This window comes from Nicotiana attenuata, unplaced genomic scaffold (assembly GCF_001879085.1).
Source record: "Nicotiana attenuata strain UT unplaced genomic scaffold, NIATTr2, whole genome shotgun sequence".
In the NCBI taxonomy this organism is placed as follows: domain Eukaryota; kingdom Viridiplantae; phylum Streptophyta; class Magnoliopsida; order Solanales; family Solanaceae; genus Nicotiana; species Nicotiana attenuata.
In genome coordinates this window covers 103785-116020 of record NW_017673636.1, presented here as the reverse complement: position 1 = coordinate 116020, position 12236 = coordinate 103785, and the positions used below count along the sequence as shown (strand labels likewise).

At 36.4% G+C, this 12236-nt stretch overlaps 1 protein-coding gene across 2 annotated transcripts; it reads left to right on the top strand.

Annotated features, from left to right (window-relative positions):
* Positions 1-2993: 2993 nt before the first annotated feature.
* On the top strand, positions 2994-10876 carry LOC109216918. 2 transcript variants are annotated; one of them, XM_019381141.1, is made up of 9 exons: positions 2994-3887; positions 5862-5978; positions 6306-6418; positions 6716-6833; positions 8450-8485; positions 8560-8679; positions 8763-8875; positions 8962-9116; positions 9821-10876. In XM_019381141.1, the coding sequence occupies exons 1-9, from the start codon at positions 3359-3361 to the stop codon at positions 10452-10454; spliced, it is 1935 nt and encodes a 644-aa protein (XP_019236686.1). In that variant the 5' UTR covers positions 2994-3358; the 3' UTR covers positions 10455-10876. The 2 variants fall into 2 exon arrangements, with proteins under 2 accessions (XP_019236686.1, XP_019236687.1); XM_019381142.1 differs by lacking the exon at positions 8450-8485 and having other exon boundaries at positions 2995-3887; positions 9821-10590.
* The last annotated feature ends 1360 nt before the right edge of the window (positions 10877-12236 follow it).

Sequence of the window (12236 nt, the reverse complement as noted above, 5' to 3'; positions counted from 1 at the left end):
TGGCTCTTCAGACATTATAAAAAAACCTTGATAACAAGAAGAAAACTATGAACGGATGTTTGAAGGAAAGTTTTGAATGAATTTTCATAAAATCCTAACGATTTTAAATAAGGCAAGTCCTAGCCCCGGGTGCAGATTTTTTTTATGTAAAACGCAGTATAATACTGCGCTTTATGCATTTGAATTATTGTTATGTCAGTTAACCGCAAAACACTTATTGGTGGGCCCAACAAAGAAGCAAAACAGTATAATAATGCGTTTTGCTAAAACGCAGTATTATACTGCGTTTTAGGCATTTGAATGTTATGTCAGTGCAGAACACTTATTGATGGGCCCAACAAAGAAGGAAAACGCAGTGTAATACTGCATTTTCCTAAAACGCAGTACTATACTGCGTTTTACCTTAACGGTTAAATTTCCGTTAAACTAAAACGCAGTATAATACTGCGTATTAGTTAGAAATGTAAACTGTAAAAGCGTATTTTGAGTCTCAAAAACCATTACTTTGGTTTCGGACTCCTCTAGCTCCTCCCCCTTAGCTATATATATTCGTCCATGGCTGTTGTCCCGAAGCGGGCAAGCCTGAAGTCCTAGGGTTGGCACCAAATGAGCCATAAGTCTACTGGGTATATTAATGATCTTCACTTTTAGGTGTAAACGCGGCTACATGTATTTAAGTACTTATCTTTTATTATTATGCTAAATAGTTATTAATATTTGAAAAGTCAAATTGTGCTTTCTTTTGTATTTCTGTAACACACTTTATTGTTACTGCGACACTAATTTTTTCATGTTCATCACTAAAACTAATAGGAGATTTTTACTATCTTCACCACTAAACAGTGGGATAGAATGAATAGAATTTCTTTATTTTTATAGTCAAACTTCTAAAATCTGTTTGTTTTAAAATGCGATTTTTAAAAAAACGTTTTTAAAAAAAAATACTTTTTGTGAGAAGTAGTTTGTGTTTGGCTAATTAATTTGTAAAACACTTTTGAGCAACAATTAGTGTTTGGTCAAGCTTTTAAAAGGTGCTTCCAAGTGTATTTTTCTCAAAAATACTTTTTTGGATAGAAGCTACTATTTATTTCTACTTCTCCAAAACTGCTTCTCCTCTACTCAAAAATACTTTTTTCCTTTAAAAAGCTTGGCCAAACACCTTAATTTTGGCAAAAAAAATACTTTTGACTAAAAAAAAGTACTTTGGCCAAAACATAAGCTTGGCCAAACATGCTACTTATTAATTAGAGATCCCGCCTTCAAGTACTAAAAATAAAATAAATTTTTTTTGTTAGAAAGCACTTTCTCCTTTAATGACCTTTTATGTTATATGAATCGGGATTAATCAAGACCCGACGAGTACGGGACAATATCGAACACCGGATGAAAAAAAAAAAAGGAAAAAAAATCTTACTATCTACTTGCCCATTTACTGGTTCCATTATATAACCATGAAAATAATTCAAACAAGTATTATATTAATGACATGTAAATTATGCAAGCAAATATTTCTATATTTTTTATAATAAAAGTAAATAACATGCTAGTTACGTTTTTGAAGTTAAACACTACTATAAATGAATTTGTTGTTGGAGATAATGTCAAAATTAAACAACCAAAAGTCAACGAATACCTTACACATTCGCTCTAATGTTGTCGAGTACTAACTATATTACCTTTTTAAGTTTGAAAGATATAAGTAATGAAAATCTTTCCACACACAATTTCAAACAAGACACCTCTAAATTTGACATCACTTGATATAATTGTACTTCATCTAAATGGCAAAGTTAGGCGGGGATAATGTCATAGAGAAATAATTACTTATTGAATATGACAACTTATTAATTAGGCACCTTAACCTGAAATTAGTTGATATCATCTTTATGAACCAATTATATATACCATTATATACTTTATTTAGGGTTACTTCATTTCTACCAAAATAAATAACTCGGAGTTTCAGATAAAATTCTTTAAAATCACAGTTATTCTTTATTAAAATACAAGTCTATGATTAATTAAAAATATTAAACATATCTTGCATAACAACAAAGGGAGCTTTGGAGCACCAGTAAAGTTGTCTCCGTGCGATCTATAAGTCATAGATTCAAGCCGTGGAAGCAGCTACTAATGCTTGTGTTAGGGTAGACTGTCTACATTATAACCCATATGGTACAACTCTTATTCAAATCCTGCGTGAACGCGAAATACCTTCTGCACCGGACTGCCTTTATTATCTTGCATAATAATAATTAAGCTATTATATTTATCACAAAGGTTTAAATTCTAAAAATGTAAATAACCACCAAAGGCTGTGGTGAAATCTCTTTCATCATCTAACAAAGAAAATTTGCTTTCAAGCTCTAGGAAATAGAGTTGGCAGGGAGCATTTTACTTTTAAAGTGGACTTTCTAAGGAATTCAAACTGATCAAGCTCAATAAGTTTGCTTTCAAGCTCTAGGAAATAGTTGGTAGGGAGAGTTTTTAAAGTCGACTTTCTAAAGAATTGGAACTAATCAAGCTCGAAAGTAAAAACCAAATAAAATTTGTATACAAACCATTTTGTATTTATGCAAAAAAAATCAAGATGACCACCAAAGAATGTGATGCAGTGTATGTGACTGCTCTTCCTTTAACCAGAGGTTTCGGTTTTGAACCCCGGGTATGGAAAAATCCTTAATAGGGAGCGCTTCCCCCCGAATGGGGCCCTACGCGACATGAATACGGATATAGTCGGTCTTCAATACGGGTACGTGGACACCGGGTGGGAACCCAAAAAAAAAAAAAATCAAGATGAATAAAATTTAAGGAAAAAAAAAAACCATTAAATAGTTTTCAGAATATTCTTCTAGATTCTTCCTGCCTCAAAAATCCTCAGCCCACCTCCAATCACATTGTAGAGTAGACCAGTACTAGTAGACATCTTGGACCATTGAAACACACAGTAAAAAATATAAAAATAAAAGAGAAAGGTGAAAAAGCAAAACAAACAAACAAAAAGGAACCTGAATTCCTAAATAGAGTCTGAGAGTTAGTCAAAAACAGAAACCCACAAAGAACCACCATTTTTAGGACTAGAAAAAAGAAAAACATACGCGTGCTCATTAAGCCAAATTCTTCTTCAAACCCTTTGTAGATCTTCACACAGTCACACAGTGACCTTCTTCAGATCTACACCCTCAGCTCCATCTCACACATTGCCTTATTTTCTGGGTGTAACCAAAAAAATTCAAGAATTCAACATTCCCATTTTTATTTTGCTATTTACAACAACCCCCTTTTTTTTTCAGATCTATTAAAAAAGATTAATAATAATATATAGTTATAGTAGTAGATAGTACTAGACACGTTAACAATGCAATCGGGAAATGCCACGTTAGTTCCGGAGAAAATGCACGGCGGTGGTGGAGGAGAGGCGGTGGCACCACCGCCACATCAGCAGCAGTGGTTTATGGGTGATGAGCGGGATGGGTTTATATCATGGTTAAGAGGTGAATTTGCAGCAGCAAATGCTATAATTGATGCTTTGTGTCATCATTTAAGGTTAGTAGGTGAGCAGCCAGGTGAATATGATGGTGTAATTGGATGTGTACAACAAAGGAGAGGGAATTGGAGCACTGTGTTGCATATGCAGCAGTACTTTTCAGTAGCTGAAGTGATCTATGCATTGCATCAGGTTGAGTGGAGGAAGCAACAAAAAGGGGGTTTTAATAATAAGAGGAATGGTGGGGGGTCTAGAGGAGGAGGAGGAGGGGGTTGGAGAAGTGAGGGTCATAATATTTCTATGGATGCTAATAGTAAAGAGTTTTATAGTAAATCAAACGGGGTCGAAAAGATTGATGATATAGAAAAAGAAATAGATGTGAAGCCAGGGGAGAAGAAAGGTGAGATTATGCAATACTTGCCAGATTTTCCATTTTTATGTATTACATGATGGTGTATGTATTTTGTGTTTAAAGGACTATTACTTGAAGATTATTGATTGAAGGACATAAGATTCTATAGGGTCTTTAGTGATTACTAAGTTGAAATAGATCATATATTTGGAAAGTCTTTAGTTTAAGTACTATGCACTGGAAGTGTAGAAAAGATTTACACAATCAGGTTACTTAAAAGGAAATTCTATTTGTTATTCAATAATTAGTAATCTAAAATAAATGATGAGTAATCTGCTATAACACCAGTGTTATTTAATCTTTTATAGTAGGTAAACTTGCCATATATTGTAGGTTACCAATGAATGCTTAGTAAATAAGTTGCTATTACCTTTTAAATGACCTGACTGTAAAAAAATTTTACAGCGCCAATGCGTAGAGCTTAAACCCTTTTATATTTGTGTTCTGATTAAAGGAGTGTTCGTTGGAATTTATTGATTGAAGGAATATGTGATTCTATAGGGTCTTTAGTGATTACTAAATTGAAATTGATGACCTATTAGGAAAGTATTAAATTTCAGAATCTTTGCTTACTTTTCTATTTACTGGTTAAGAGACACGATAAGGTGATTATTAATAATTTAGCAAATTGGCAGTCGTGGGTTGTGGATATTTGGATTTATCACCATTTAATGATAATGATAGTTGTTAGTTCCCTCAATAAGAGTGTTATCTAATTTGCTATTACCTATTTAGTAAGGGATTATATTAAATAATGGAAAGGCAGATTGAGTGCTGCTTGTTAAAAACCATAGTTTCCACTTTAGAATAAGTGAAATCATCTGTGAATTCGAATATTTTGTGAGACTGACCACACGATAACTGCCCATGACGAGGTGAGCTTTTGTCATTTCATTTGTGTCCTGGTTTGAAAAATATCTGGTCCACCCTTTTCAAGCTGGGACCGCTCCTTATTCTTTTAGTTTTTACTAGGTGTTTCAAAATATTTCGGAGCAGAATATGCATTTATTGCTAATTTGCAATGCTAGTTAACAAGTTTAACTGATGGTTTCAAGGGTATTGCGGACATCTCAAGGTTAAATTACAACAGTTCAGTGCTTGCAGTTATGTGTTGAAGCTATTGAGCGTGAATCGAAGAAGTTCTAATGCTAGGATATTTAATTGTCAGTGTGAGGCAGGGGGGGGGGGGGGACCCAGGATTTGAAGGTGGTGGGGGCACTTGAGCGCTGACTGCTCAACTATGCTCCATCGGCAAAATATATAAACGTGTTCAACATATATATCTAGAATTTTTGCTGAGTTTAGCAGGGTCTGGTGACCCCTCTTCTCTGTGCATAGCCTTGGGGGGGGGGGGTTGGTTGCTTCTTTTGCTGAGATACTTTATAGTTTTATCATCCATAAGGCAATTGGACACTGGGAAGAGTGTTGCAGTTTGTATTTTGTGGTATCGACATAATTCGGGTCTTGCAGATTATTCTGTCAAGACAATTAGGATGACAGGATCTTGATTGAAGCAAGGATAATGAATGCCTTTAGTTAGCTTCGTATGATTGAATGCACTTCAAAATTAGCAAATAATTTTGACATATCCTAGATTCATATTCTATCTTTTAATTGTTTCCAAAGCTACATGTGTCAGATGGCCATTGGTACCTCATGATCAAGCTTAATCAGATTTTTTTGAGGAAATCATTTGATCATGTAATGTTTATTATTCTGAACTTGAAAGGAATTTATCCCTTTAACTTGATGCAAGCCTTACTTATCTTTTTGTTTTTGTACATTGTATAACTTATTATCACATCGCGCAAACCAATGGGTGAACCAGAGTAAAGTACATCCATATGAACTAAAATTTGTTCATCGTTTTAATTGCAAACGCATAAATGTTTATTGTAGTTTCTCTTATGCGTTGTAAGCTAAGAAAACGATTTTTCCTCTTTTTCATTTATGATGAAACAGAATTGGTTGGAAATCCAGAAGGAAATAGCTCAACGAAGAGTTCAGTTTGCATAGAAGCTGCTCACTCACAAAGTGAAACAGACAAAACTGATCATAAACGTGATTCAAAGTCTGATGGTACAAAGTTTATTTTTCTGATTTAGATCTTCTTAGATTTCGATTGTTTGTTGGAGCTGCATTTTTAAGGAGTGCATCGTGCTTTATAATTCACTAATAAGCCATATCACAATACCCAAACAAAAAAAAAGGAGAAAGAAAGACTGCAATGATCAGCCATATCAACTACTTCTATTAAGGGAATTATGTTTCCTACTTGTGTTGTTTATGTTTGTGGACATTGATTGTGATGGGTGTGGAATAATATGGTCTTGTTTACGTTTTACTTGTTTATCTTAGCTAATTACAATCCTCAATCAGTACTCATTTGCATGTTTACCTTTTAAGGGTCTTGTAATGTGGAGAATGAATCCCAATCCAGCCAATTACCAAACGAGAAGCAGAATGTTACAGTTGTACCAAAAACTTTTGTTGCTACAGAGATATGCGATGGGAAACCGGTAATGATAAAATTTACAGCTCCTTTTTGAAGTTGAGAACAAATATACATCAACACATTTTGTGAAGATTAGGACATTACAGTTTTTGTATTCTTGATGTAATTTGAATAATGCGTATCATGTAATACTTTTGTTGTCCTGTTGGACTCCCTGCATAAAAGGGAACCAGAAGTCGTTTTACTGTACATATTAGCACCTTCTTGGTGCAATTTAAAATCCTACATATAAATAAAAAACTTAAGTACAAGACTAAAATCTCTTTGTTCTTACACTAAGATGCAGCGGTGTCTTCTGTAGGTTAATGTTGTTGATGGCATGAAACTGTACGAGGAACTGCTAAGCAGTTCAGAAGTTTCAAAACTTGTTACTTTGGTAAATGATTTGAGAGCTTCTGGGAGAAGAGGACAGCTTTCTGGTAAGTAGTTTAATCTGTGTTTGGGGTGGTGACGTGACAATAGGAAAGTACTAGCTTCTTTTTACCCTTCGTCTTGTTTTGGTGTTTGGGAGGGGGAGGAGGGGGGATTGAATTGGGTTTAAGCACATTAATGTTCTGAAGGAATATGTGTGATGGACCCACATACAGACACCTGAAGTGTCTTCTTAAACATACAACGCGATGTTGACATGGATGCTGGATAATTGAAAGTAACTTGGCACCTTTTGCCAGAATTTCCTCATCTATTGCTTCTCAGTAAAATATATCCTCTTTGCATCTCATATCTCCATGACTCCATCAAAAAGATATTTTCTTTTAGACTGTATGCAAGTTTATTAGATGTGTTGTGTGCATGTATTACCCAAGTGCCTGACATGCTTTTGAAACTATTTCTGAGCATGATCAAAGGTTTGTTGGGGGAAATAAGACGTCTACGAAGTATACTGTGGATGGATTGCCTTAGTGGGTGTGTTTGTTGGTTAGGTTGTGAGACTTCAATAGTCAGCATGGTATTGGAGACTAATAATAATGTCTCTAATTGAGATAAGTTATGGGTGACTCTTTTTAAGGGTGAATTTATCTTGGAATGTGAAGCAAGATCATTGAAGACTACAAACGATGCCTTTACAAGAGTTAAGTCATAAGCTAGAGTTTTTTACTCTGAATCTGCCTTTTGAATGCAAATCCCGAATTGTAAGGGCTAGACCATGCAGGATTGAGTTTTTCTGCTATTACTGGGGGAAATAGTGTAATGTTGAGTCGCCTGAGGATGAACTTCGAAATTAAGTTACCAAAAAAATAAAATAAAATAGATTTCAACTTTAGTGGGCATATCCAATTCACATTTTTCTTTATTGAACAAAGTAAATAAACATGTGATGTGTGGATTAGGTGCACTTCACATGTTTGAACTCTACCATAGACAAAGTGCCTGGTATTTAAGTGAGGAGAAGGGTAGAGGGACAACCCATTATCCACCAAGTTCCGAACTGTAGGCTAGCTGGCCCTCTGCCCTCGGGTATTGCTAGGTCTTTTACATAAATTTGTCATGAATTCATTTCTTCGTCCTTTTACTTTGTCTCATATATTTTATATCATGCAGTTTTTGCATTGTATTATTCCTTCTTTTTTTCATCTGCTTAATCTTCATCTTTGATTAGTCCGTTCTTATCTGAAAGAAAATGTAATAAAATAACTTTTTTAGGAAGTCTTCTATATTACTAAAGTATTTCTACTGATAAAAAGATTAGGATGCTAATCCTCAATTTACATTTTTGGTGTCTTTGGTTGAACCTAAAGGTCAGTAGCATGTGATAGTAGCTGAGGTTGTTCTGGGGCATGGTTCTCTGGTGATTGTTACTAGTAGTAAAAATTGAAAATGGTTTACATTTTCTCTGGGCATGTAGCACGTTATATGTAGTAATAGAATAGAGGAATGCAGTTATATCCTTAAACATAGAACTGGTTTGGTTTGCTCCAAACTTGTGTGAAATACTTTCTTGGGGCTAACGCTTTTACTCATTAGGACTACTATAAACGCTTAAGTCAAAAAACAATTGTCATACAGATGCAGCTTCAATGTGCACTTTATGCAGGTTTACCATTCAAGCACATCTGGATATTAGATTCTTGTGAGTGAAGTGCTATTCTTTGTATCTGACGCCTTAATATAGATGTCAATGATTAGAAATGTTGTGACAAGCAGCGCAGACATTTATAATCTCAAAGAGACCGATGAAGGGGCACGGAAGGGAGATGATCCAGTTGGGCTTACCCGTTGCAGATGCACCCCCTGAAGATGAAGCTGCCTTTGCAACATTTAAAGGCATGTTTAACATTTATGAAGTAGGGTAAACTTATATATCTTTGCTTTCTTGTGTATTTATCGGGTTAATCAAAATTTTGCAGAGCGGAAAATGGAAGTAATTCCTGGCTTGTTCCAAGATGCTATTGAACGATTGAGTGCTATGCAAGTTTTAACTGCAAAGCCAGATGCTTGCACTATTGACATCTTCAATGAGGTTACAAGCAGTAGTTTTAGTTCTTATGGTCATGGCGATTTTGTTTAGGAAGCTTAGCAGACTTGATACATTGTTTGTAATTGTAGGGAGACCACTCACAACCTCATATGTGGCCTTATTGGTACGGGCGGCCTGTAGCTATGTTGTTCTTGACAGAATGTGAAATGACTTTCGGTAAGATGATTGGTGTGGACCATCCTGGCGATTATCGAGGCTCTCTCAAACTTTCTTTTGCACCAGGGTAATCCTTTCCTCGGGCTTTGTTGTTTGGTTGGTTATATCTTTTGTTTTATTTACTAGTTTGTCTTGTGCTTGTATAGGGGAAATTGCACTTTTCGTTGATATAACTTGATTCGAAGTTAAGTTGCTACATTATCCAGCCTAGCGCATTAAACCTTCAAATTGCATTCAATGAGTAGATTTAGTCCTTTTGCTATAGGTATTGGAAAGAAGTTTTAACAATATTATGGACTTTTCATGTCTTTTGTTCCTTCCATCCATTCCTCAAACCTCCACAAACATCCCTTACGCGGTTACGCCAATTACTTTGTACTGAATACTACAAATCCTCATCCCCCTTCCTAAAATAACTTGAGGTTGCAGTAACTTGCAATGCTGTAATGGTGACAAGTTAGGATGAGAAAAGAGTCTTAATGGACTTGGCAGCAAATGGAAAGGGTTAAAGGTTGTAGAAGCCACAGCAAATCTCATCCAATTAGTTGACACAATTACTAGAAGGATATATGTGTTTATATGAGACCAAAATCAAGATTATCCCACTTATTTGGACTGCGAATGCGCAAATAACGCAGACACACTCACACGCTTATATATGCACGGCACTTTATGTTCCATTGCTTCTTTTTCCACTTTGCTACTTTTGTCTGTTTAATTGTTTTTCTTGGTTAATCACCTACTGAATCTTTCTGCTGTGAAAATGCACAGATCCGTACTTGCAATGCAGGGAAGATCATCCGATTTTGCTAGACATGCTATTCCATCCATCCGTAAGCAGCGTATACTTGTGACCTTTACAAAGGTGCAGCCAAGAAGATTCAAGTCTGGTGATAGTCAGCGTTTCTCTTCATCAGCAGGAGGTCCTGCCCCCCAGTGGGTCCCCCCTCTTAGCAGGTCACCAAATCATATCCGTCATCCTTTTGGGCCCAAGCATTATGGTTCCATGCCAACAACCGGCGTATTACCTGTTCCAGCTGTTCGTTCACAGTTAGCTCCTCCAAATGGTATCCAGCCAATTTTTGTTCCCGCTGCGGTTGCACCACCTATGGCTTTTCCTGCACCAGTTGCTCTTCCACCTGCCTCAGGTGGATGGCCAGCACCCCCTCCTAGGCATCCCGCACCACGACTTCCACTCCCTGGCACTGGCGTTTTCCTTCCTCCAGGCTCTGGAGCTTCAGCCACTGGCAACAATCCTGCTGAAAATCCAGCTTCCTCAGAAAAGGACAATGCAGGTGCTTCTCTGAAAGATAACATGGATAGTGAAGTACAAACACAAGAGTGCAACGGAAAGATAGATGATAGTGGTGCAGAGAAAGCAGTGGCTGATGAAGAACAACACTAACTGCTGATTTCAGCAGCTCGTAAACCAGTTGAAGCAGTGCAGGAACCAGAACAGAAAAAGGGTGACTGTTTTGTCGGAGGGAAAGTTTTAGGTTAGAAACTGCAGTGAGTTTTGAAGCCAAATGTAAAGAGCGGCCATTCACACATCCAGTAGAGCAAAGGAAGGGAGTTATCTGTTCTCCATGATCCCCTTTGCTTGCTCTTCCTTTTTGTTGTCTTATCAAACATAAATATATATCTCTTATATTAAATGAGGAACTTAGTTACAAAACTATATTATAGCTCCACAGAAAATTTTAACTCATTGAATAGAAGTAATGAGGATTTCTTTCTGTCAGCTGCTGCCCTGTTCTCCTATATGAAATCAGCAAACTTGTATGCTTAAAATATTTATACTAAAATGAACTTGGACATTTTCTTTTAGGTGCTTTCTTACTCCTCCCCTTGGTTGCATTGCGAATTTTCCTGTTGTCCGGAACACTTTCTTTCCTATGCTGATGCTTGACAGGTAAAATCTTTTTCCTTTTCTGTGACGACCAAAAAATATTCTTTCCTCTATTTAACAAACATGGAAATTGATAAAACCATATTAGCTTGCATTTCTGCTGGGGCCAAATACTACTGCCAAGCAGAAGGTAAAACTGTTCTAGTAGAATAACTGTTCTATCATTGTGTTTCTTGTACTTGTCACTATTAATGTGTGTAGAATATGTTGTTTTTTAGCTGATTATTTGTTGTCATATTGTGTCAGTAGAATCTATAATCTCTTAGCTTATTATCTGAGATGGAGGAGGTAACACTTGTGTTGATTTCCTGTCTCACTCTCTTTCGTTCCTTTCAAGATTTAATCAAAACATCGAAATTGAGCAGCGTTATAGCCTGTTTGGCCAAGCTTTTTTTTGGCCAAAAGTGCTTTTTTTTTTTTGCCAAAAACACTTTTGGCCAAAAATTGAGGTGTTTGGCCAAGCTTTTGGAAGGAAAAAAGTGCTTTTGAGGGAAGCGGAAGCAGTTTTGGAGAAGCGGAAAAAAATAGCTTCTCTCCAAAAGCACTTTTTTGAGAAGCACTTTTGAGAAAAATATACTTAGAAGCAGTTTTTTAAAGCTTGGCCAAGCACTAATTGCTGCTCAGAAGTGCTTTTCAAACTAATTAGCCAAACACAAACTGTTTCTCACCAAAAGTACTTTTGAAAAAAAGCACTTCTCAAAATAAGCTGATTTTTGCAGCTTGGCCAAACGGGCTATTATTCTCTGGTTATAGAGTCTCCTGTTTATGGTAGTAGTTTAGCCCATTACTGTTATCATATGCTTTGTGCTTAGGCCCGCCTGCATGTTACAGCGTTTAGAAGCTTGCTTCCTTATATACCCGTCATATCTCTTGTGTTCTATCGATGTGGGATTTGTCTTGGGTGTTACATATGTATACCCCATTCACGGACTAAGCTTCCTTGCGGAGTTTTGCTCTACTATTATCTCAAAGATGTGAGATTCATCTAAATTCAGTTGAACGCTGAGGTTTGCCCCACTATCGCCTGAGGTTGCCTGCAGAATTCTTCTGCAATGATCTGTAACATCACGGGACCGATATTGTCTGCAACACTAGAGTCTAAAGGCTTGCTTTCTTACGTATCCAACATCTTTCACTACACATCATTTACTTTTATCGACCATTTGTTAGAGTGGAGCCAAATATGTGTACACCTTTTGTTAAATTATTTAAATCCAACAAGTCTGGAAAGTGACACTTTACACCCTTTCGAGCTTGAGACATTTTGCCCCTTAGGCC

Bases quoted from the DNA above. Each gene is read 5' to 3' on its own strand.
- LOC109216918 (XM_019381141.1), top strand. From the start codon at position 3,359: ATGCAATCGGGAAATGCCACGTTAGTTCCGGAGAAAATGCACGGCGGT. The intron at 3,888-5,861 runs GTGAGATTATGC...ATGATGAAACAG, and splicing joins GAAGCCAGGGGAGAAGAAAG to AATTGGTTGGAAATCCAGAA. The intron at 8,486-8,559 runs GTGAGTGAAGTG...TGTGACAAGCAG, and splicing joins CATCTGGATATTAGATTCTT to CGCAGACATTTATAATCTCA.